Consider the following 24,732-nt stretch of genomic DNA (forward strand, 5'->3'; position numbering starts at 1 on the left):
GGTGACTCAAACTCACAACCTCTTGATTGGAAGTGGAGGGTGCTTACCATCAGAGCAACTCACCTTATTAACATGAAGAATTAGCTAATTTTATATTTATAAGTTTCATATAATCTATATATTATAGGAATTGGAGAATTTAATGGCTCCAAGCCTAAAGTTATGTGGCAATAAGTTCTATGGTTAGCGATAGTTTGTTACTATCATAAGCGATGTACCGAAAGAGACTTGAGGATGGTCATACAAGTAGACTCTTTGGAAGCTTAGATGAAGATCATAATTACGTTAGCATATATATATATATATATATATATATATATATTTAAACTTTTCGAGACTTGTACATGATCCATAAGATACTTAGATATGTACTTCTGAATGAATATGGGGTCATGATTCTATTATTTTGGTAACTTGATTTTGTGAATGATTTGACCATCTTGGCGTTGTCTTTGCCCAAATCTTGTGCTATGTTTAATTTGGTACTTGCATTGACCTAGAGACTTAACTAGTTTGTATTTGAGATTAAAAGTTAAATTTCATGCTTAGAATAAGTCTTGAATGTTGTAGTATGAGGAATATTCCTCTACTAGTTATCAGTGTTGTCAAAGGCTTATTTAAGGCACGCTTAAGATCCGAAGCTCAAAACAGCTCAGGAAGGGCGCTTCGCCTCGCTTAAGATGTGCTTCAATGTAGGCAAGACACTAAGGCATGTGCCCTATTGGCCATGGGTTCTATCTTGAATGGAAGGTACTAAAGGACAAATATAATTTGCAAATAACTATAGTAGTTGTTGAGGAAAATATTATAAATGAATTTATTTCTTTTTTTTTTTTGAACTACAGATAATTATTTTTATTTTTTCCTTCATTGCGCCTTTTTTTACTAAAGCCCGCACTTTGGTTGCGCTTTGCGCTTAAAGCCTCAATAGACCTGGAGCGTTTTTTAGAACTTTTATCCTCTGACAACACTGCTAGTTATTTAATACAACCTAAGGTGTTGATTTAATTCAAATAGGTGCTGCTCACTCTTTTTAAAAGTAATATTCTCGTACTTTTAAGAATATTATGAGATTTTACTATGTTGAAATGTCGTATTTTGTACCTCGTTCATGTGGGCCTATTTCCGCTAATAGATTATGATAATTATATATTTAAATTAGTTTCAGATAATAATTGCTAGTAGCTTAGCTTAGTTTTTTTGTATAAGTGGCAACCTCCCTAGGGGGTGCTACAATATTACCATTATCTTTCCTTTCCTTGTTGCCCATTATGTCATGTACTTTATGATTCTTTGCTCACATGTTTTTAATTTCTGAATTTAGTGAAGTTGAAAGAACTATGAATATACATTTGAATACTGTCTGACAAGGATGCCAGGCATACCTTTAGTGGCTCGTGAAACCACGTAAGATATTCCCTGTGCCCTGCATTTGAGGTCTTATAGTTATGTTTGTCAATAATTACATTTTAAAATACACCAATGCACTTACTGAAACATGGATATTGATTGTTATAATATAATTTGTGGAACAGGCATTACACTTGCTACTGCAGTTACTCTACAGTTACGGACTCAATGTGCAGGCAAGATTCTGCTACACATTTGTCTGCAGAGGAGAAGATTGCTGCTGAAGAAAGCCTTTCAACTTATTGCAAACCTGTTGAACTCTACAACATTCTCCAACGCCGTGCCGTTAGAAATGTAATGTACTTAAAGACCATTTTTACCTATTCCTCAAGGCTAACATTTTTGGCATTAGTTTCCTTGTTGATATAAATGGTCTTGGAAAGATTGTTGATTTTATTGTTTTGGTTTATATGCATCAAACATTCATTTTAAATAAGCACATCTTGTTTAAGTTGAAGTGTTTCCGGTAATACTCAAGACTATTGTCATTCTTCTCAGAGCTGATGTTTCATATATACGTATCTTTTGTCAGTTCAAGCATTCTTGACAAAAGCATACTCAAGATTATTATCTTTCTCTCACCCATGATTTTGAGGGGACGTTTTTGGTCCTGACTCCCTCCCATTTTTGCTGGCTGCCAACTGTTAAGAGTTTTAATGTAATTGGTCTCGTCAGTTTTATGATGTGCTAATTATACATTCATCATTGGCATTTCGTGCAAGATGTTTCTAACAGAATGTAGAATCTCATGCAGCCTTCCTTCCTTCAAAGATGTTTACAATACAAAATTCAAGCAAAGCACAAAAGGAGGTATATTTTGATTGTGATTGCTTTCACTCCCAAATTACCCCTTATGCAAGGTTATGTCTCATATGCTCTATACTAGAGGCTCTGAGGTACTTCTGATTGTCCTGTAATATAGTCTATGCTGATTTGGAAGTGAAGCTCTAAATTTGTGGGGAGACATGCCTTCCTTTACTTGATTCTATTGGGAATGTTTGTTTGAATTATTTCGCAATTATCGTTGCTGTTTACTCATTATTACTGTATTAAATTTAAAGAATTTGTATAGATGATCACGAAATGATTCAGTGGTCTATATCAAACAAGTCCCAAGTGATAATATAAGTCTTCACAACCTGATTCAGTGTTCATACTTCGTAGCACTACACTTGACTCTTTGGTAAACATTTTTCTTTCAAACATTTGTTCATGGGTACTTACACCTTATAGGTGCAAAGTAATTTCTTAGAAGACAGACCTAATTACTGTGGCCAACTTTGTCTAAGTCGAAGGCAAAGTCTACTGATTACTGTTTGAAATAGCTGATGAAACACAATTTAGTTCAGTCTGTAGTTGGCGATCAATATGATACATGTTATTCATCATATCACCTTATAATATCATCCACTGTTTTAAAGCAAAAAGCGTAAAAAAGCAACGAGGTCCATGAGGCTTGAGGCGAAAAGCGAAGTGAAGTGCTTGCTTTTTTAAGTGAAACACACAATTTCATAAGATTAAAAAATGCAAAATGTATATTAATTTTATACTATAATAAGCAAATTTCAATTAAAATAACTAGTTTGAGCAACCAATATACAATACCTTGACTTCTTTTAACAATAAAAATAAAATAAAATAAAATATACCTTTACTTATCGCAAAATAAAGCCAATTCCTTAAAGGTGAAATTCAAATACCTCTATTAATAAAATACCTTACTTATCTAAAAAATCTAAGTCCTTAAAGGTGAAATTCAAAGAATCAGCTGCTTCTTGGTAGGATCACTTTGTGGGTAATTGTTCGAAGCCCACGCTTCACTGAAACACATGGCTTCACCATGAAATGATAACCCCTTGCTTCACATCACTTCATCGCATTAAGCAACCAAGCGATGACTTTTAATAACATTGATTTCATCAGTGTATATATACTTGCAATTAGATTGCTTTGGTTTACCACTGTGGCTAAATTTTTTAGGATTCAAATGGCAATATCTGTACCAGCAACTGTGAACGATGAATCACAGGTCCAGAATGTTTTTCCTCTGTGTGTAATTTTGGCAAGGCCAGTATCAAATGCTGCAGGTGCTGAGGCAGTAAGTTCTTATTTTGTGCAAATACACCCAGTAAGTAGTAATCTTGTATGCTGTTGGGTACCTCGCTAATGCCATTGGTTACAGCATTCTGCTGTCTATCAATTTAGGCGGGCATGCATATCAACTTCTTTCACTGGAGTTGATGGAATAAATCGAGCTCAAGCAAAATTCTTTCTCCCTGAAATGGATAAACTTTCAGCTGAAATAAGGGCTGGCTCTCTTGTCATCCTGTTTGTCAGCTTTGGTGGGTATAAAGTGTTTTCTGAAACTTTATTTGTTGAGATTCATTATGAGGGCCAACTATAAAAGGTTTCTTCCTTTGCAGCTGAACTTGCTAGAGATCATTTGGATACATCTTCATTTCCATGTAAGTAGCATGGAAGTTGGAAAGATCCTTATTTTGTGCAGTTACCGGTATCAAATAAGCTTTATGATTGCTGGCATTTGTCAAACTCAGCAATTTTTCATTTTGTTCTCTCTTTTGGTATTCATATTGATGCTTTAGAATAAGTTAAGCATATATTGAAAGTCTAACGATCTATAATGTGCCAAATCTAGAAGCATGTTTCTTCAGTTTTGAGTGACCTATTTCACAAGCCTGAAGTAAAAGAAAGAAGACTATAATGAAATGACATAGTATTTGCAGTATGGTAACCTAGGTCTATAGTATTTCTTTCCTATTCTTGTCTTTCTTAGAAAGCATTTCCTTCTGGATCTTCATACTTAACTGATTGAGGAAAGTTCAGAGTATCCTTCTACTTGTCCCTTTATGCCCTTATAAAGTGATTCTCCTTCACATCCACTAACACCGTCTCTTTAATTTTCCCTTCTTCTCTTTTCTATCTCTGTGGACCTGACAAGATTTGGACGTCTTTTAATTCAATGCTGGTGGTTCTAGCACATTTAGGACCTTGAAACATGATTTGATGATATTATTCCTAAAGTCTACAGCAACAATTGTGTGAAACCAGTCAAATTCAAAAGGAACACTGGAAACTTTTTATATCTCAATCTTATGGCAGCACAGGCCAGCTTAAGAAACAACCATAAACCTAAACATGATTATGAATTCATGTTTGTCGTTTGATGTTTAAAATATATAATACAAAGTTTGAATGTTATATCTGGAATGTTGTCAACAAATGGATCTCAACGAAGTCCACAGACTTTTCTCAGCACTTGGAACATGCACTCATTGCTTAGCTCCATTAGCTCATGAAAAGAAAAACCACATAATGGTTGTTGTTATGTCAAATTCCGTTGTATTAGGCTTTCTGCAATCTTTATTGTCTTTTGCTGCTTTATACTTTTTCATTATGTCTGATAACCTCCTTTTTTCTTATTTAGTTGGTTTGAATGTTGGGATGTTTTCCCTCCATCAAGAACAACTTTTCTTCAGGTTTCTCACGGTCCATCTTCTTTCTTGTTCTAATCTTATTTTCAAAATTGTGATAGTGAATCTTGAAGGGCACTGCTTGTTGGGAAGAATGCCGATGGAATTACTTCATCTATTGTGGGAAAAGTCTCCCAATTTGAGTTTAGGGGAGAGAGCTGAGATGTTGTCAACTGTTGACTTGAGCCCTTGTTTTATGAAGGTACACTAGCAGAAGTTTCTAATAGAAGTATGTAGTACTTGTTTAATATTGCTTAGTGACTTATTGTGAACCAACATCTCATTGACAATCTGGAAGAGTGATCGAGTTGATAACTAATTTTTCTCTCCTTCAAAACTTGCATTCTTAGTTTAACAAAACTTGTGGTTTTTGGAAATTTTCTTCAACCAAATACCATTAGAGCATCACCTCAATAAATTGAGGTCTAGCCACTGGTGAGGGTGTTGCGATTGCCCTAACTCAGTTCAATATGCCTCCTTTTTCTTTAACAATACCGAAATAGATTTAAAACCAGCTTCTCGGATTAAAAACACGACAAATCTTCCATACAAATGTTGAATCTGGATATGATCTATCTCCATTATTTGCTCACTTGACTACATCGGAAGCTCTGAATCAATGTGCCTTCTCTGAGGCGTTACTCTATTTGGAGTTGGCTTTTGTTAGTTAAGGCAGATATTTTTTCTCTTCCTCATGTTGCTCCTTTATATTATCTTTAGTAATTCCGGAAGTGAAAACGAGCAATTTCTGGTCCTCTATTATTTTAATCATAAGTGTAGGGCTTGATAACCAAGTCATCGGTTCTTCACATATCTGGTAGAGAGGATGCTTCTTCTAGGTAGACTGTTTTCACTTAGTGTTTCATGATGTAGAATCCGTTCATAGTGGGCATTGCAAGATGTTCTGCAGAGGCTAGTTCTTCTGGACAAATGATACTGAAAGGGCATTGCTGAAGTACTTCTGATTGATTTGCGCATGAAGTTATTCTGGTATTGATATTATGGTCACACGTAATGAAATAAGTAATAGTGATGCGTAATCACACATAATTTGTTGCCGATAATTTTTTTCATATATTTTTTCCTGATAAAAAGGAACTTTATCTTCTTTTAATATGTGGAGTGCAAGTCAGTGACGTGACCCATGAAGCGGACGTGGATGTGAGACTTGATACACAAGTCATCCCCAATAGAGGAAATTTCAAGTGCCTTGGGTCTATAATCCAAGGAAATAGGGAGATTGACGAGTATGTTACACATCGTAGTGGAGCGGGGTGGATGAAATGGAAGCTCGTATCCGGTGTTTTGTGTGATAAGATTGTGCCACCAAAACTTAAAAGTAAGTTCTATAGAGTGGTGGTCAGACCAACTATGTTGTATGAGACAGATTGTTGGCAGAGTGTTGGCCAGTCAAGAATTCCCATGTCCAGAAGATGAAAGTAGCAGAAATAAGGATGTTGAGATGGATGTGCGGTCATACCAGGATTGATTAGAAATGAAGATATTCGGGTTAAGATGGGAGTGGTCCCCGTGGAAGACAAGATGCGGGAAGCGAGATTGAGATGGTTTGATCATGTGAAGAGGAGGCATAGATGCCCCAGTAAGGAGGTGTGAGAGGTTGGCCTTGGTGGGTCTGATAAGAGGTAGAGGTAAGCCAAAAAAGTATTGGGGAGAGGTGATTAGGCAGGACATGACGCTGCTTTAGTTACCGAGGATATGACCCTTGATAGAAGAATGTGGAGGTCGAGAATTAGGGTAGAGGGTTAGTAGGTAGTCTAGCGTTTTTCTTTTTCATACCAGTAGTGTTAGTGTTAATCTTGTATTTTCTTATTCTTAGATTTCTATTACTACCTGTAGTAATAGAATAGATAGTCCCCCCGTTTCAATTTATGTGAACCTATTTCCTTTTTAGTCCGTGCCAAAAAGAATGACCCCTTTCCATATTTGGAAACAATTTACCTTTATGCAATGATTTGTATACACACAAAGTATAGGTGTCTCATTTTACACCACAAGTTCAAAAATCTTTTCTTTTTTCTTAAACTCCGTGCCCAGTCAAATAGGCTACCTCCCTCTGGTCCTTAAGAAGTGACCTTTTGGCCTTTTTATTTTGGTCCAAAATAAGTGTCTTCTTTACAAAATCAAGAAGAAATTAACTTTATTTTTCCAAATTTGGTCTTATTTACATATCCCAATGTGTTCAGTTAACAATATACAAATTTTAATTAATGGTAATTTAGTCAAAACACCTTTTGTTTCTTTCTAGGAGTTAATATTTTTTTAAGGGGTGTTCCAAAGGTCAAAAGGTCACTTATTATGGACCGGAAGGAGTATCACTTTTGTTTACTTATAAAAAAAAGAGATTTCTATTACTACCTGCAGTATCTTTCGCTTCGGTTTCTTGTTATCTTCCTGTTGTTACTGAACAACGTGTCTATCTTCTGAAGGTAGGGGTAAGGTCTGCATACACACTACCCTCCCCAGACCCCGCTAGTGGGATTACACTGGCTTTGTTGTTGTTTCTTGCCAAGAGATCCTTGATTTCTTCCTTGAGGAAAAAGAAACAATTACCCCCCCCCCCCCCCCAAAATCCCAAAAAGAAAGGAAGAAAAAAATAAAACCAAGATTCTCTGATGCCTATTGTGTCTTCATCTGCAGACAAGCTGTTTGGACAAAGACAGACATATTTCCTTGCAGTATCCCCGCAGTTCTGTGGCTCTGGTAGGCCATTTTGTACTCAGTGCTTATGTCCTTGAGGATTGTAGTAAAGATTTTTCATCTCTTTGCTTATATAATTGATTTTCTTGAATAATGGTTGGATTATGAAAGGCAACAATACAGCAGCTGCAAGTCAAAATAGCTGCAGAAGAAGCTGGTGCTGGAGAAAAATCAGCTTATGATTCATTCTCCTATGATGACATTCCTACGACTTCATTGCCTCGAATAATACGGTGAAGTTACCCATTTCTGGTCTCTTTTTTGCATTGCATTTCTATTTTGTCGTGTATTGCCCTTCTTGTATTTCTGTTTATGCAATGCTCCTTTCACCTAGCTGTACAAGAAATTATCAGTACTACTGTTGTTGACACCGATATTTCCAACATTGTCCAGCATTGTGTTAACTCTTCCCCCCTGCACCTATTTGCATTCAGTTTATTGCTTATTTAAGCCCGTGCCCCTAGGTAGATTTGGCTCTTTAGATCAGGTCAGCATTCAGGGCCATACTGCTCTAGCAAAAGTTACTGACAGATCCCACAATTGTACTGTTGTATATCTACCTTGTTAGAGCAGGATTAACTTTTCCTTTTATATTCCCAGCAAGTTTTGTGCATGTCTGGTAGACCTTATCATTCTTACCCATTTTTGCTACCTTCACTCGTTTGTAATTGACTCAACATATTCACCCAAATTGATCAAGCCTGTTGATCCTTCTTGTTTCCCAATGTGAATGTAGTGACGCAACTCAATATCATAAAATTGCTAAATATCGAACCATGCTCTCTGTGGTTTTGAAAGATTGCTGATTTTTGTCTTTTCTGCTGCATGTCCCTTTTCAAAATTTTCTTTTCTCTTTAGCAAACAACATATCCTTACCTATAAAAGAAAAAAAAAGTTCTTTTCTTTTCTTTCCTTTTGTTTAAAGAGAATTTTGGAAGTGGCTACTTAGCTTTCTACTAAGTTAAAGAGATTCAAAAAATTTCATGTGCATTGTGAGGTAGACATGTAGCTAATCCTTTTACTTATTGCGCTTTCTAGGTTGAGGACAGGAAATGTTGTCTTCAACTATAGGTACTATAACAACAAGTTGCAGAGAACAGAAGGTAAAACTTCATTTTATTGTAAAGCTATGGCTTGTTTGACTTCATATTTAGCTGGTTTCATTTTATTTATCGTGATATTGCTACTGATATCTTTGGTTTGCTCTGGGTGGTTAGTTTCTTGTGCTTTTGAACTTAGCTCAGACTCTATGTTGGTTAGTTTTGTTTTATAAAGGGTTTCTGTTATTTTGATGGATTTAAAATGATTAAAGCAGGCTTCTTTTCCAGTTAAAAGATCAGCTCCATTTTGTTGTTCTCTTCAAAATAAAATGTTCTTGCCTAAACTGCATCCTGAACTCACTGGTATTTTGTTACTTGGACGTCTCACTTTACTTTGATGTACCCTCCCTTCCTTTACTGACATGAATCCTTTATGTTGTTGGGTCATGTAAAATGCAGGCTAACGTCAAATTTTGAGTACTATCTCTTAGTCACAATGTTAGAGTCGGGGCATAATAAAGCAAAATAGTGCACAGCATATGTCGTTTTGAAATTAATTGTAGGAGCAAGCAGCTAAAGGTCTCCAACTTACTAGTCGGACTTTAGTCTTTCCTATGTCAAACTGATCTGTTTGAATTGTCAGCATTCTACATATATCAAGATATATTCAGCCCTTGGTGTGCATGCAGTTAATGGCTTTTAGAATGGTGAAATTGATGAAATTTGCATTACTTTCTTCTATAGGAGCGGTATTCTTTTCCATGATTAAATTCCTTCCATACACAACTTATGCAGTTCAAGCTACTTAGTTGCTATTTTTTCTAAACTTGCAGTGACTGAGGACTTCACATGTCCTCTCTGCTTGGTAAAATGTGCCAGCTTTAAGGTAAAGATTGGGATAATCTTCTTTTGTTTCTTTAACAAAACTAAGCTATACTGTATCCACCCTGAAATGTTTGGGCGAGAAATTTGATTTAGATTGATTAAATAAGTAGTTTAATATTTTTGTATCTTTGCTTTTCTGGTTTTAGGGTTTGAGATATCACTTATGCTCATCTCACGATTTGTTCAACTTTGAATTTTGGGTTGGTAAACTTCAGCAAGCTTCAAATTATCTTTTAATTGTGGATTTTGTCTGAGCTGTCAAATTTAACCTCGTATCTTTTGTAGGTAAATGAAGAATATCAAGCTGTAAATGTATCTGTGAGAAGTGACATGTGGAGATCTGAGGTCAGCTCTTTTTCTTTTAATTCAGAGGTGAATCGTATATGGTCTGTTTCATCTGCTCTGAGCACCTCTGCTAAACTGCAAAGTAGTTGCTTGATATGACTGTAGGAGATGGATGCTTATCTCTTATTTTAGGTATTTTGATTTCTGTAATCGTGTCTGCAATTGATCTTCTAGGAAGCTTTACTGTTCTTGATAAAAAGAAAAGCCATAGAGTTTAATGGTGAATTTCCTTAAGAAGGTCATGTCTTTTATTTGCATGATACCTGGTTAGATTCTAACGTTCTCTAAAACTTTGTGAGGCAAAGGTTTGAGAAGTCAGTTCTCTATTATTTAATTCATTTCAGATACTTGAAATTGCTTGACTAATCTTACTAGTCATGCTTTTTCTAATGTGCGAATTAATTTTCTTTCTGGACTGCTGTTCAGATTGTTGCTAATGGCGTTGATCCTAAGCAACAAACATTCTTCTTTTGGTATGTAACTATCATGCTCCTTCAGTTTGTATTGTAGCTATTTGATGTTATTTCAGAAGTATGTTATGATATTCTACTGGTTTACCTGTAATTTGTGTTCAGTTCAAAGCCACTAAGACGGAGGAAACGACAGGATTTAGTTCAAAATTCAAAGTATGTGCACCCACTTGTTTTAGATTCAGAGTTCCCTACATCAACGAATGGGATCAATGACAAGATTAATGGTAATGATCACCCATTGTGTTCCTTGGATTATTCAATTTGTTGTTAGTTCTGTGTTCCTTGTAAATGTGGTAGATCATGGTTTCTTAATGGATACATGTAAATGAATATTACTTGTTTTCAAAGTATCACCGACATCTTTTTTGTACGTGAAAGGTGCATATTTGCTGTCTGAAGGTGCAAATTTGTTTGGTTCTTGTAGATAAGAAACTTCCTAGATGATCTTTCCTTGCATACTTTGCAATAAAATTAAAATTGTCTTGTCTATGGCAAAATGGTAGCAGATGTTCCCTTTATACACTCGTCGCTCAGTGAATACATAGCATACTACCTTGGTGGAATTTGTGTGCTACTGGCCCTCAGGGCATGGTTGGCATGTGGGCTGGGCCAGACCCAATTCAACACATTAAGCGAAGGCACATTGAGCCAGTGTGCCGAGTCGAGTTGGTCTTCCCTTTGTGTGCCGGGTTGTGGGCCAGCTCTTTGGGCCAAAGTTGAGCACACTCCATTCCACGACCTCTTAAGGATGTGGGTTGAGTGTCAGGCTAAGTGGGCGGGGTTAATGTATTGGAAATGTGTGTTGGGGATTTTTTTTACAACCTTTTAATTTTAATACAAAGGTGAATTGAAGAACTGGATTTGGAATTTTGGTATTTGGATACATTTCCTCAAAGGCTCAAAGTTTTAAATTTATTAAGTTTAAACTTGCAAATTGCTTACTAACTTTAATGTTTAAACTTGCAAATTACTTACTAACTTACATTCTACCACAATAGTTTTCTACTTTAAACTTTAAAGTTTGATGAGGTAAAAAATGAGAAACTACTAAACTGAAGTTAAAGTATTGGATTTTGTATTTGGACACAAATTTTGAAAAACAAATCCTCAAAAGCTCAATTAGCCTTAGATTTTTAAGTATAACTTTGAGATTTGAAATTTTCAAGTTCAATACAAATTGCAATTTTGTATTTTGATTTTTGAACTTTAAACTTGCAATTACAACAAGACTCGAGAGTTTCTACTGAAGTAAAAGAAATAAAGAGTAACTTCAAAGTACAATAGATGAATGAAAAATATCAAAAGTTTCTTAAAGAATTAGACATCTCCTCAATATCAATACAAGGAGGATTAGTTGGTATTAGACTATCTTGATTATCGCTTCTCGCCACTTTGGTCAGATGACATTGTCATGACGTCTTCATGTGCTTCGTCATCCGGTCTAGGGCTGTTCAAAATCGAACAGTAAATTAGTTTATTGGTATCCGATTATCGGCTGAACGTTTGGGAAACGGTTTCGAATTTTCTAGTTAACGGTTTGTAGTAGCGGTTTGCTCACTTTCCTTATTGGTTTAGCTGTTAACGCATTAAGAATTATTAGATTTATATTTCTACCCTCATGTATATAAAATATCTTAAAAAACCCTAAAGCCCTTCGCTCAGCTCCACTGCTCCAAGCCTCCAGCCTCCGGCCTCCAGTCCACTGTCCACGTACATTCTCCAATCTCCATTCCAACTTCCAGTATCAGATAAGTTTCTTTGTCCACGATTAACCAAGGTGACGAATTAAGAAAAATCCCCTCTTTGTTCCATTGAGCTCGACTTCCCTAGAATACATCTTTCTTTTTTTAATTATAAAACAAGGGAAGATGCACCATCAATTAGAAAGAATCAGTGATGCTCAGCCATTAGCCAACCAGGGCCCAGGTTCTTAGCTTTTCTTCTTCAGTTTGTGTTTTTAATCTTGTATACTCTAAACCAGAATCTAAAGCTAATTAATTTAAACCTTGAATGTGATTTGGAATATCATTCAATCCAAAATGGCATTCCAATTATTTCTCCTTTTGAATCTTTGGTCGTTGGAATACATATCTTGTGTGCATTACCGATAACTGCTAAATCAAAACTGAACCGACCAATATCTTATTGGTTCGGTTAGCGGTTTGGTACATTTAAAAATTGATAACTGCTAAGCCGAACTGTTTAGCGCATATCTCCAATTGAACTGCCCGGTAAGCACCCCTACTCCAGTTGCTTTTCTTCTATGCCTTCATTTCTTGAATTTTTTCGCTCTAACCCAATCGCTGAAACAGACTAGCGTTTTCAATGTTGGCCCAACCAATGAGTGTTTGTTGTCTCAAAATTACATCCTTGTTTGGCTAAAAGCACTTTCTGACGCCATGGTTGAAACTAAAAGCACATCCCGAGCCATTTTGGAAAGAATAAGAAATTGTTTTAAGTTATCCTTCCACCATTTCAAAATGTTAAGAAGAGTTGGGTGTATTTTGTTTTTTGTACAATAGGGCCAAAGTGTAACTTTCTAAGTAGGGGGTTAAAAATATAATTTTTTGGTAGGGGTGGGGATGTTTTGGGGGTTGAGGTGCTGATTTAGCCGTTTAGGCCATTAAGCAATGGCCAACTTTGAAAGTTGTCCATTTCCAATGAACATATTTTGACCAAGGAAACAAAATTGGTGGGTTAGTGTGCCGGGCTACCAGTTTTTCTATATGTGGGCCGGTCCTGGTTCCGAGCCAAAGTGTACCAGCCCACTCCAGCCCCCTAACCTGTACCAGCGCACCCTAACCCCCTTCCTATATGTGGGCCGGGTCGGTCCGGTTCTTTTGTGTGCCGGTAGTGTGCCTAGCTGACTCGACTCGGCCTATTAGCCACCCATACCTCGTGTATTTCTCAGTTATCAATGAAAAAATATCTTGGTGGAATAATGATTATATAAATTTCATACCAAGTGCACACATGCTTGTATGCATCTATAAATATTAAAAATTAAATTAAAATCAGAGTAATAGTAGTTGAAAGAAAACAAAAGTGTTTGGTAATGGAAAGACAATAGGAGGGTGAAAGCAAAATGGAAAAAAATAAACCATTGAATGTTATGATCATGTGAACCCAGTCTCTCTCCTTGTTATTAGGGTGGGAGGGTTACGAGGGAGTAATAGATAGGTTTAAGCTACATCAATCACCTCCTTCTCCCCTATAGTACTTGCCGACAGAGTGAAGATCTTTTATGTACCTAAACGCGCTTATATAGAATTTTAGCTTTTGCATTTATGTATATGTGATTTATTTGTTCCAATGTTTTAACCGTTGGAACTGTAGCGTGCCCCAGTGCAAGGTGAATGCCAATCATCTTGCGGCATAGGTGGGGCGTACCATGAGACGCATGGCCCAACTGCTTGAGCGTGTCCCAGATGTGCCCAGGTCTGCTGACAAAGTATTTTCCACTTTGGCCCGACCCCTCTGGGCTATCGCAAGGCTTTTGGGCCTCACGTTTTTGTCCCTTTTGGGCTTTAACCCAAAAGGGGTCTCCACAGTTGAATCTTGAACTCACCCTCACGTGGCTCCTAACTTTCCCTCCCATTTTGATGAGGCGATGTGGGGTTTGCCTAAGACAAATTTCACAGCGAACCCCTTTCGAGTTCAACGCGAGCGGTCCATGGGTTGTTACAACTTGAGTTCTGTTCAATTTCCCCTCGAAATTTTCCTAAGTAACTCTGGACTCAAACAACAATTCATAATCCAAAATGCATAGGTTTGAATATCTGCCAAGTCAATTTTAGTCCTAATGTCCATTCATTTGCTAACTCAGATTCTTGCTTTGCGAAGTTAATTACCCAATTGCTTGATGGAAGAGGAGAAATTTGCCAAGTTACTAAGTGGCATAATCTAACGTATAATCTGAAATATTGGTGTCTTTATGCCAGCCCAACTGTTGAATGCCATTAACTTCTGTTTAACTATTGTTCCAGCGATATTGACTTTCTGTTATTTGTGTTATTTGAGAGGAGGGAGGGAAGGGGGTAGTGTACTGTTCTTTTCATACAACTTGTAGCAAGTTGTAAGATAAGGCTTATTCCTCTAGCACTTTGCATGATTATTGAAGAAGAATTTCATGAAATAACTGCTGTCATTCTGCTCATGTGTGGACACTTTTGTTGAAAATTTATCAGGCATTGCTGAGGCTGTAGAGTGTGATCCATCAAGTCCCAATGGTGCAGGCGTTTCCTCTGCAACTGGTCACTTGTATCCAGATCCTGACTCTGTGCAATCAGTACCAGGAAGCACCCTTGCACCCCCAGCACTGCTTCAGTTTGCCAAGTCAAGAAAGTTATCAGTTGAGCGCTCTGATCCCAGAAAGTATGTTCGAAGGCACAGTGTCGAGTAGCATTTTTTATTTAACTAAATTATTTTGGGTGGAAAAGATTTCACTGCAGAAGAGCTTCAGTACGGTGTCCAATAAATCATCAATTAGCTGATTTTGTTTGCTGCAGTAGGCATTAGTCCCTTGAACTTCACTGTGGACTATTGGCTGTCTAATGTGGAGCTATTATTTCCCTTTTATTACTGTACCCCATTGGGCCTACTGCAGTTATGGTGCTTGTTTTTGGGAGGTGGGGTGTAAACATGCTCCCATGTTTTGTAAATTTGAGGTTTTGATGTCTGTAATTTTGAGAATTTTAGGAAATTCTTGTGAGTTGTGAAAGATACTTCCTCCCCCTTTAGTTTTTTCTCAATAATTCAATGGTGCCCCATACCTTCAAATTCTGTCTTGGCCTCTAGTTTAGTGACCAGTAGGTTCACTGTATCCAACTTGGACCTACGTCAGTTATGAAGTTGTATCTATGAAGGATATACTAGCTCTCTAGTGTTTCAAAAAATCCAAGGGTGCCCCCATCTTCAAATATGGTCTTTGCCTTAGGTCTAGTGCCTAATAGTGCCTGGTTATGGTGGTTTTCTGTTCTGCCTTTTAGATAGCCTCAATCTTAACTTTATTAGAAACCTAGACCATGATCACGATTTTAGTATTGGCAAGACGGACTGGTTCTCGACTATCCTTTCTGTAGTTTGATGGTACACTCGTGTTTTGAGTTTCTCGTTGACTGCGCTTTACTTCCCATTTGATGGATGCGTCGAACCCTTTCCCTCTCTTTCTCTGTCAGCTGTTAAATCCTATTTGAGCTTATATGCTACAAAATTAGGACTGGTTCCTATCTAGGTTAAGAATGCTAAAAATTGATTGTATTGAGACTGTCCAGTGATGCTTTTCTGTATTATCTGTATTTTTGTGTTTCTTGGTTTTGCTTAATGTCTTTGATGTGATACTAATTGCGAGAAAATTGACTACACAATTTTCTGTATTATGGTTTACCTTTCTAGTTCGTAGATAAGATTGTCTGGCTTTTAATACAATGCTGTTTTTTCTTTTACAGTCGTGCACTCCTGCAAAAAAGGCAATTCTTTCATTCTCATAGAGCCCAGGTAATCAATTTCTTACCTTGTGCTCTGGGATCTTGGAATTTCTTTTTGGTTCCTCATAAAGCAACTGCTATTCCTACTGATGATGGACTAGAATGTGAAATGCTTAACAATCAGGATTATTTTGTATTTACTCAATGTATACAGTTGTCTTAGAGTCTTACAGAGTGGACGTTGCACTTAAAAATTCAGTCAGTGTGCCAATATGTCTGCTTTTGGTCTTGCTTGATAGGTTGTATAATTGACCCAAGGCTGAAGCAGAGTATCCTATCAGTGAATGATGGATTACCTCCTTGCAACTATATAGAATCGCCTTCTTAAAAAATATAAATGATGAACAATTTATACTTGGTATAAGAGAGGATCAATTGGCATCTCAAAGTCGTTAACCAACTTGTGGGCGCACTGGATATGAGAACATGGGAGGGTGTTCATTTATCCGGAAGGAAACATGGGATAATTTTTTGATTCACTACAGTCAAGTTTTGAAGGATTATTTGTTTCTAATGTTAGAACTATTTGATCATGTGTGTCATCCGTGATATTGAAAAATGAAGTAGCATAATACATTATTATCTGCCAAAAAAATGAATCAAAAAGAGGAGAATGTGTAGCCATCTTTTATTTTTCCCTGAGAAATTGCATACATATTTTGTTTACGGGTAGCATGCTCCTTGAGTGCTGCTTTATTTATTATGTTTACTTAACTGAAAAAAGGAACCTATTCCGTGAGAACTATTTTGTTCTCTGCATTAAAAACATATTGACCTATCACTTCTGTACAAGATGATTCATACATATAGTTGTAACTAGGAAGCCACACATTCTGCAGCTTGTTTAGATAATTGTATTCTAATTGAAGAAAAAATTTCTGTAGCTTAATTAGTTGAAGTACAACTTGTATTACACATGGTGAATTTGGAAGGACAAAAAAGGAAAATATAGTTCCTGTAAGTTTCCAAGTTTGTCAAATAGATTTGTGATACTCTATACGAGACAGGGTATGTAGCATTATAAATTACTTTCAATCAGGGATATATATGTATCCTTAAGATACTGAAACGATTACCATTATTGGTATCAAACCAATAACGTTTTATACAAGCTAAATCTTCTAATCTATATTTTTCTCTTTATAAAGAGGTTTCTTCATCCAAAAATTGACTCCAGCTTCTTACATTGTTTTTGTCGCTTTGGGAGTTGAAGCATCTGAAAAAAATAACAAGAGTTGAACTTAGGGGATACATAAATTAAGGAAGCCTTGGTGATGCTGAAATTATTTGAAAACTGCATTTAAATATTTCAAATAGTATCAGAAGATATATTTTTTTATACAAGTTAAATAGTATCAGAAGATATATTTTTTGGATTATATATTTGACGAATTGGAGCAATATTTGCGCTGTTTTGTCTGTTTGTGAAATCTGTGGGAACCATTGTAGTTTTGAGTTTAAATTGCCTGTGTGTTGATTAATCGGCTTCCCTTTTACTATCGTGTTTTGGAGGTAACTGAAGGATTTACATGGGTGACAAAAGATCTGAAGCTACCAGCTGGCTCCCTATTCCTGTGGAAAACTACTAATTTTGTCTTCTAATGTATTTGGTGTGAAAGCTTATGAAATATTAAATCAGCACTTGGAACTCAGTGTGCTAAGTAATTCGATATTTAAAATCTTTTATTACGGGATCAGAAATTTCTTAATGGTACCATTGTAAATACTTTACTAAATTTAATCTAAAGCAATCTGACTTGTTACTATATTTGAAGAATAGAAAATCATTAGATGTCGCATATCTCAAATAAAGTTGATGTTTAAAACCAAGAAGTTCAGATATTTAGTTCATAATAATTCTTTGACAATTACGTTGACTGATTTTAAGAATTTTCAAAAGTAAACCTTATAATAAAAAAAGAAATCTCAAATAAATTAGAAGCATAGTAGACATTAACAAGTCCTTAACTTTTTAGATTAGCTGCATATCAATCAATGGAGAGAGTTAAAATTCAGCAACCTAAATTATTCAATGATCAAGACTTCAGTCTCTAGGTTTCAATTTTATCAAAAAGCCCTACCACTGAAGGCTTTGCCACTGCCAAAGTACTGCTAGAGTTTGTAGTCATATACTGATGTGTTGGGTTTATTGTTGGAAGCTTCCTACAATATTAAGTTGTAAAAACTCTATCCCTGTTCACTTTTCATGTTTGTCGTTTAATCAGAGATGCGGCAAAATTCACTTGTTTGGGTATCATTCATTGGATATATAAAATTTCACTTGAACAAATCGAAGATCTAAATAATGACAGTTCAATATTGGCTTCCCTTGTGTGTGGTGTCCATTTGAAATAGCCCCAGTTCTTGGGGTCTGGGGGTGAATTATCTTGCTGAATATGACACAAAATTGAATAAATTTTGAAATGTTTGTCTACTTGTAATGAATCTTAAAATCTTCCGAAGAACTGATAGCCAATATATGTCTTTAGAAATCTGGGAAGCAATGAGGAGTCCTTTTAACCATATGTTTGCTAATGAAAATTTTTATTGGGATGAAGCCCATGGCACTGGAGCAAGTTTTATCAGATCGAGACAGCGAGGATGAAGTTGATGATGATGTTGCAGATCTTGAAGATCGAAGGGTATGCAGCATAATTATATAGTTTGCTTCTTTATTTTACTCTGCATCCAAATTAGTTGGCTGACTTTTTGGGATAGTTTTGTCCTAATTGTCTTGACCCTTCAAATAAATGGCAACAACTTGCTCTCTTAACTTATTTGAAGTAACTATATATTAGGCTTACTGTTATATCCTCTTATTAAACTTTCCCACTTTTCATTATCAAAAAAAATTAAACTTTCCCACTTTCATTCGTTGTAACAATTTTTTTAAGTATATTGTGTTAACTTATTTTTTGATAAGGGGTATTAACTGAACTTATTATGCCATTCAAAATTACTCTCTTCATTCTCAAATTGGGTCTTCCAAATTTTGGGCTTGAAAGTAGTGGGATTAATCTATAAAGGGTCTTTTAGTGTGCCAAACAGGACTTAGTAACCGTAATTTGGTTACAGTGACGGGATTATTAGCTGGACTACTTTCCATTTTTTTATACCAGGCTAATGACCGGATTGCACTTCTCCTGCAGTTATGCAGTCCACATTTTCGTCACAAGCAGATCACAATTAGCTCTATGAATACCCTGTGCCACAAGTCGATATTTGAATTGCAAAGTGCTGCATCTATTTTTTCTAATAATTCCATGGGCATCCCACCTTGATTATCACAAATCCTACACACTAACAATTCAATCGTCCAACTAAAAGAACTTACAAGAAAACACGTATAGCAGAAGAAATAAAAATCTAGCAAAAAGAAGAGGGTGGGAGGGAGGGAGAGGGGAGAGAGAAATTACAGCAACAACATTTGGATAAAATTCTGATAAATAAAGGAAAAATGTAGAAAATGAACAATTTGCAGAAAGAGATCATAGTAAAAATGGTGAAAATACTGCAAAGCGCATCCAAAGAAAAAGAAAGAGAGCTAGAAAAGTACGATTATAAATCATAAGACATTTAGAAATAAAGGATTGCTGATGAGAAGTTACAGAAAAACTGAAAAACACCGAATTACAGTAAATTTAATCAGATATTTAAAAGTGGAGATTGCCACTGTGTGACAGTGGAGGGAGATCGTCATCATAGAGGGTAGATGGAGGCAGGCAGACCATCATCAGTATCAATGCAGGTTTTTTTTGGTGGGTGGTGGTGGGCTTGAGGCGGGTCGTTGTCATTGAGGGGCTAGGGCATGAGTAAGGACACTTGGGAAGGGGATAAGGGTAGAGGAGAAAGGTCTGAGCATTTTGCAGAATGTTATTTATTCATGATCCTGGAGGGACATATGTATTACATTTCTCTATATTGTGTCAGTGAGTTATATTGTCCCATGTATACTAGAGTTTTGAAAATTATCAGCAAGCAGTAGCGTCAATATGGCTTGCTGCTGATGCAGTTGTAATCTTCTTAACAGCCGAGTAATTGAATCAAAATCTCATTTAACTTTTGATAAGTGGTAAATTTCATTGATCTAAAGGATATATCCTGTAATTGCTTAAAACTAAAATCAAGGTCTGAGCATTTTGCAGAATGTTATCTATTCATGATCCACCATTTTCCTTAAATCTGATACAGACTAGGCAAATCGCCTTTGATTTTTCTTCATATGAATGAAAATGGTATTTTGAATGGTTTGGATGAATATCGACCACTGAAACCAACTAGGGAAAGGTGTGTTCTGATGTCTTGTTCTGACTGGATGATAAACGTTTTTCGCCCAATACTTGCTTGTCATTTGAAGGAACTGTATAGTCTCAACTTGAATGTTAGGCAGAATCATGGAACTCCTTAAGCTGCTTTAATATAATGCATTTGAGAACTACTAAAGGTTACCCAAATTGTTCCCTCCAACTGATTTCCCTTGGGAACTGCTGCAAAGTTTAGTTAATTCAAGAGGCAAGATTTTGATTGTATAAGTTATTTGAAGAAATTGTTCAACTAACCTGAGACATATTACAGATGCTTGATGATTTCGTGGATGTTACCAAAGATGAGAAGCAAATGATGCATCTGTGGAACTCATTTGTTAGAAAGCAAAGGTACTATCTTATTTTGTATGTGATTTTATTTGCTTGTATGGTTTTTCCTATTATTATTCAGAGTGCTGGGGTATGGAGATGTGTGTATCGTCCGCTCTTTTTTTCTGTTTGGGTGAAGAGGGAGGGCCGGTGAAGTAATAGTAGATGGTGGGTAACTTAGGAATGTAGTAAAAGTGCAACAATCTGCGATTAGCTTCTCCAACCTTCCCCGAAATAGGTGGAGTGATAAGAAGGTAAGTCTCATTTACTTCTTTACCATTGTGCAAAAGAGAAGGGCGGGACAATCGTTTTAGGGAAGTAGATAGACCAGTCCACCTCCCTCCGCTACCTTTCATCTTCGTTTAACCAAAAACAATGTTATATTAGCGAGTAAATGCCATTGGTTACCAGCCAACTTGCTAGTTTCAGTATGAGAGTGACATCACCTTGTACCTTCATCTACTGCCTGGAAAATAGGAAAAGAGAAGACAAAAGAAGAGTTCCTTGAAAAAGAGAAGGCCGTCCTTTATTTGATGCTTTCAAATAGACATTTTTGAGAACTTCTGGAAAATGCTGCGTCATTTAAGGGTTTTCGAGAAGCAGCTAACCTGTTTCTCTGTTCTTATAAAGTTACACGAACTTCTCACTGAAGTAAATGTGTTTTGAAGTTGGGTCTGTCTTTCTTCCCTCTTCATGCACAAGCAGACTGGTAAAATTATCAGAATAATAATATATTAAGCAAAAAACAAAAGTTGTATAAAGCAACAAAGGGCAACAAGTGTGGTCTTCTCGTGCTGAATTGCATACTTGCTGGTGATAAAGGGATGCCTGTTGGAAAAGTTCGGTTGCTGAATTCCCTTTCTGCTGGATGTAAAGAGCAACAAAGGGAGAATTGATGGTGGAACAAGAGGATTGTGTGGGTCTGGGGGTGAGAAGAGGAGCTTAAGTACTATAGAGAAGCTTCTAATTCAAGTTGGGCTACTATGAGTTTGTTTCTTGGCTCATTCCCCTTTAGTTTCAGAAATTTGTTAATTTTGAGTCTCAGTTTATTTAAAGTGCGACCTTTCCTCTTTATTTTCTATATTTTTATATTTGTATAACATGTAACTGTTACTGTGGCAGGGTGTTGGCAGATGGTCACATTCCTTGGGCATGTGAGGCTTTTTCAAAGCTGCATGGTGATGAGTTCGCCCGAGCACCGGCCTTGTTGTGGTAATTAATCTTCTTAGTTACTTGTGTCGACATTTCACTGTTATTTCTATCCGATGCTATCCAATCCATACACCTATATCGTGCCTTTGTTTGGTTCATCTGAGATCCTGTATGTTTCCCAGAAAGAAACTGCTCTGTTTTTTGTTGAACACTACTAATATGTATTAGAATGTTGGTCTATTTCATGATCACGATGCTTATTGGGAATTTCTGAGCTTGTTTATCTTATTTACAGTTTTTTGGGTGGCTCATTTTTCTTTACTCATGCAAACAAATTAATTGTTGGTTTTGTCACATAAATACATGTTTTCTCAGATCTGATGTAGTAGTTATAGTGCCATCAACAAATGTCTAGACATTTTAGTGGCACTGGTTTTCCCTTAAAATTGCCGATTTAGGTTTATCTCAATATGTGATAATTGCTCATCATCTACAGTAGCATTTACTCGTTTTTCCTCATCTCTAGTGTAGCTTTTATGTATAATCCAGTGTTTTATGGCAGGTGCTGGAGATTATTCATGGTCAAACTGTGGAACCATGGTCTTATTGATGCGCGTGGAATCAACAATTGTAACCTAATACTAGAGCAATTCCAAAGCCAAGACAATGATTCTACTAGAAGCTGAATACCCGTGTGACAATATTTCACAATCTAGCAATGGATTTGGTAGTGATACAGCTTTGTGGCTGGATCTTCATCTCCGAATTTTCAACGTCTGTTTTCTTAATGTTATCGTGGCTAGATGACTTTTTTGTCTTTTAAGGGTAAGATACGCTAATTTAATGTTTTATAGAGGTCATACAGTGGCATCTGCCGTTCTAAATTAGAAATTAATGATTCACATTGTTCAAGGGCTCTATTATACCTTCAGTCTGATTCTTTTTCAGTCTCTCTCTCTCTCTCTCTCTTCAGTCTGATACCTTCAGACGATGCTTGTTAACAATCAAATGCTTAGGCAGCTGTGTTTCCATTCACTTCTGCGGCAAGTACAGATACCAAAATGTAAATATTCCTCAAAAGGAGCTTCTTTTGCGCCCCATAAGACGCGATTATGTTCGAGCTCTTTTTGCAATTCTCAGTGGTACATTTTGAATTTACCCAAAAACAAGTGTTTGCTATCCTTTATTCTCTAGTCCTGAAGATGTATTCTATACATTGCATATCAACAAAAGACAACTATGATCCTGGAGGGAACTCAACAGCAAAAGTAGGTCTGCGACAAGCTTATTACCCTAAAAAAATACAAGACACACACAAAAGCATGATGTTGATCCTCTAAAAATTTGGAACTGGAGTAGCAAATTCAAGAAGCTCCACGTCATATTCAAAGACAGACATATCTTGCTATCTCAGTGACACAAATGCATCAATCCCTCCACTTTGGTTACCCACCAAGATGATTAATCTGTTATTTGGGCCATTTGGTATGCTCACTTTTGCAGGCTTTCCCCAGCCAAAACCGATTTAATGAAGTGGAAATTTCACTAAGCTGCTAAAATGAAATGCATTTTCTTGAGTTTTGAAGAATGTTCTCTTTTGATGCTAGCTCAAGAAACTCTTTATAAGAAGTAGATTATCTCTGGCATTATCTCTACTGCAGACATGTTTCTTTTCCTTTTCTCATTTCGGTCACTATATTTGATAATGTCATGTCTTCCTCAGTGAGTATAGATATGAAAGACACTGTCACAATATTTTTGCTCTCGCAAGTCAAAAGTTTGAGTCATGACCCATGGTTGGAGTGGATTACCAGAGTTTGCTTTTACTGCAGCAGCGAAACTTTTAAAGAGAAGTGCGCTGACAACTTCATTGCGCGACGGATTTTTGACACTTGATTTAGCAGCTACTGAGGCCTTAAGTTCATCAAGTTTTTGGCCAGAAAAAGTGTACCTTCTGTGAATGCTTTCATCTTTGTTGGATGTGCAAAGTGGGGATAGGAAAGGACCACTAGGTGGCGGAGGAAAGATAGATTCCTCGACATAGTACATACGAGGTTTTGTTAACTGGTTTGGCTCGCGAGATGTCATGGCCCAGTCCTTAAAAAGATTGTAACCACTATTGTCCATCTCCAACTTTGTGGGATATACACATGCTGACAACTATTCCTCCACAATTGAAGTAGCTGATTTGAGCTACAACTAATGCACGATTTGTACAATTAGACCAACGCAACCCTTGTGGAAATATCATCTCTTCAATAGCATTATTATGCCATTGAAGTGATTCAGATATAGGGGAATTGATTTGGACTTGTACAAACTCAGCACCAGCATCATTACAATCCACAATAGTATTATCCTTAAGTCTTCCCGCGTATGGATAATATGACGATAGTGTTTTGGATAATGAGTCTTCAAGAATATAAGATATTTTAGTAGGATCCATTGAAACATCATCTAGTTGTTTTTTGGTGTAGAAAAGTGCAAAGGGAACGTATATGTTACTAAAGGCTTGATCAAGATAGGAGAGCTTGTGCCATCTTTTAGTAGGAGAAGTTAGAGAGGAGGGTTTGATGAGCTTCTCTGAGATTATGGATGCAGAAGGGGTGGGATTAGGAGATGATGAAGCCATCTTATGATTTCTTTCTGCGTTTGATACTTCGATCAATTAGTGGGGAAGCAATGTGTTTTGCTACAAATTATATTCTGCCATTGCCATCGTCTTACACTACTTATATAGGTTGCAATGCTGTATGTGATCACCTAATTTTTTATTGAATCCGGCTTTTGCAACCTTTTAGCGTAAAATTTTTCTTTTTAGACTCTTACCTTGATTTTTAGACTTTTTATTTCAATTTAGTGGGTTTTATTTAAGAAAATCGAAAACCATAAAAAAAGTCATATTTTTAGTGTAAGTTTTGTTTTCATTTACAAAAGGAAAGAAGAATCATCAAAGAAATATTATTTTCTTTAATTTTAGTAAGTTAACTATTTTAAATTATTCTTTTATAATTTTTAAATTAAAAGTAGCTAATTAGTATTTTATTTTACAATTTTGATTTAGTAAGAATAACATTTTTAAATAATATTCTACCACT

The 24,732-nt window shown here is 36.3% G+C and overlaps 1 protein-coding gene, 1 long non-coding RNA gene and 1 pseudogene across 5 annotated transcripts in view; 2 read left to right on the forward strand and 1 right to left on the reverse strand.

The window, feature by feature from the left end:
• LOC104099667 (polycomb group protein EMBRYONIC FLOWER 2) overlaps positions 1-22,581 on the forward strand; it is a 28,044-nt gene extending 5,463 nt beyond the window's left edge. The window contains exons 2-22 of one of the 4 annotated variants that reach the window (XM_009606726.4): positions 1,325-1,407; positions 1,536-1,704; positions 2,165-2,220; positions 3,391-3,508; positions 3,593-3,752; positions 3,834-3,875; positions 4,964-5,103; positions 7,560-7,622; positions 7,731-7,852; positions 8,658-8,722; positions 9,493-9,545; positions 9,691-9,744; positions 9,830-9,889; positions 10,316-10,362; positions 10,465-10,586; positions 14,550-14,736; positions 15,810-15,858; positions 18,407-18,490; positions 20,424-20,503; positions 21,605-21,694; positions 22,197-22,581. In XM_009606726.4, the coding sequence (XP_009605021.1) occupies positions 1,373-1,407; positions 1,536-1,704; positions 2,165-2,220; positions 3,391-3,508; positions 3,593-3,752; positions 3,834-3,875; positions 4,964-5,103; positions 7,560-7,622; positions 7,731-7,852; positions 8,658-8,722; positions 9,493-9,545; positions 9,691-9,744; positions 9,830-9,889; positions 10,316-10,362; positions 10,465-10,586; positions 14,550-14,736; positions 15,810-15,858; positions 18,407-18,490; positions 20,424-20,503; positions 21,605-21,694; positions 22,197-22,320 (1,920 nt within the window). In that variant the 5' untranslated portion in view covers positions 1,325-1,372 and the 3' untranslated portion in view covers positions 22,321-22,581. Of the gene's footprint in view, positions 1-1,324; positions 1,408-1,535; positions 1,705-2,164; positions 2,221-3,390; positions 3,509-3,592; positions 3,753-3,833; positions 3,876-4,963; positions 5,104-7,559; positions 7,623-7,730; positions 7,853-8,657; positions 8,723-9,492; positions 9,546-9,690; positions 9,745-9,829; positions 9,890-10,315; positions 10,363-10,464; positions 10,587-14,549; positions 14,737-15,809; positions 15,859-18,406; positions 18,491-20,423; positions 20,504-21,604; positions 21,695-22,196 lie in introns of those variants that run through there. The other 3 variants (XM_009606733.4, XM_009606742.4, XM_009606749.3) reach the window with 3 other exon arrangements.
• LOC138907057 (uncharacterized) lies at positions 7,859-8,489 on the forward strand. Its single transcript, XR_011414762.1, has 2 exons — positions 7,859-8,006; positions 8,141-8,489. It is a non-coding gene; the product is annotated as an uncharacterized lncRNA (long non-coding RNA).
• Positions 22,582-22,739: 158 nt separating the features above from the next.
• Positions 22,740-24,348, reverse strand: LOC104099659 (acyltransferase Pun1-like; annotated as a pseudogene).
• Between the last annotated feature and the right edge of the window lie 384 nt (positions 24,349-24,732).

Source organism: Nicotiana tomentosiformis, chromosome 3, assembly GCF_000390325.3.
Source record: "Nicotiana tomentosiformis chromosome 3, ASM39032v3, whole genome shotgun sequence".
In the NCBI taxonomy this organism is placed as follows: Eukaryota; Viridiplantae; Streptophyta; class Magnoliopsida; order Solanales; family Solanaceae; genus Nicotiana; species Nicotiana tomentosiformis.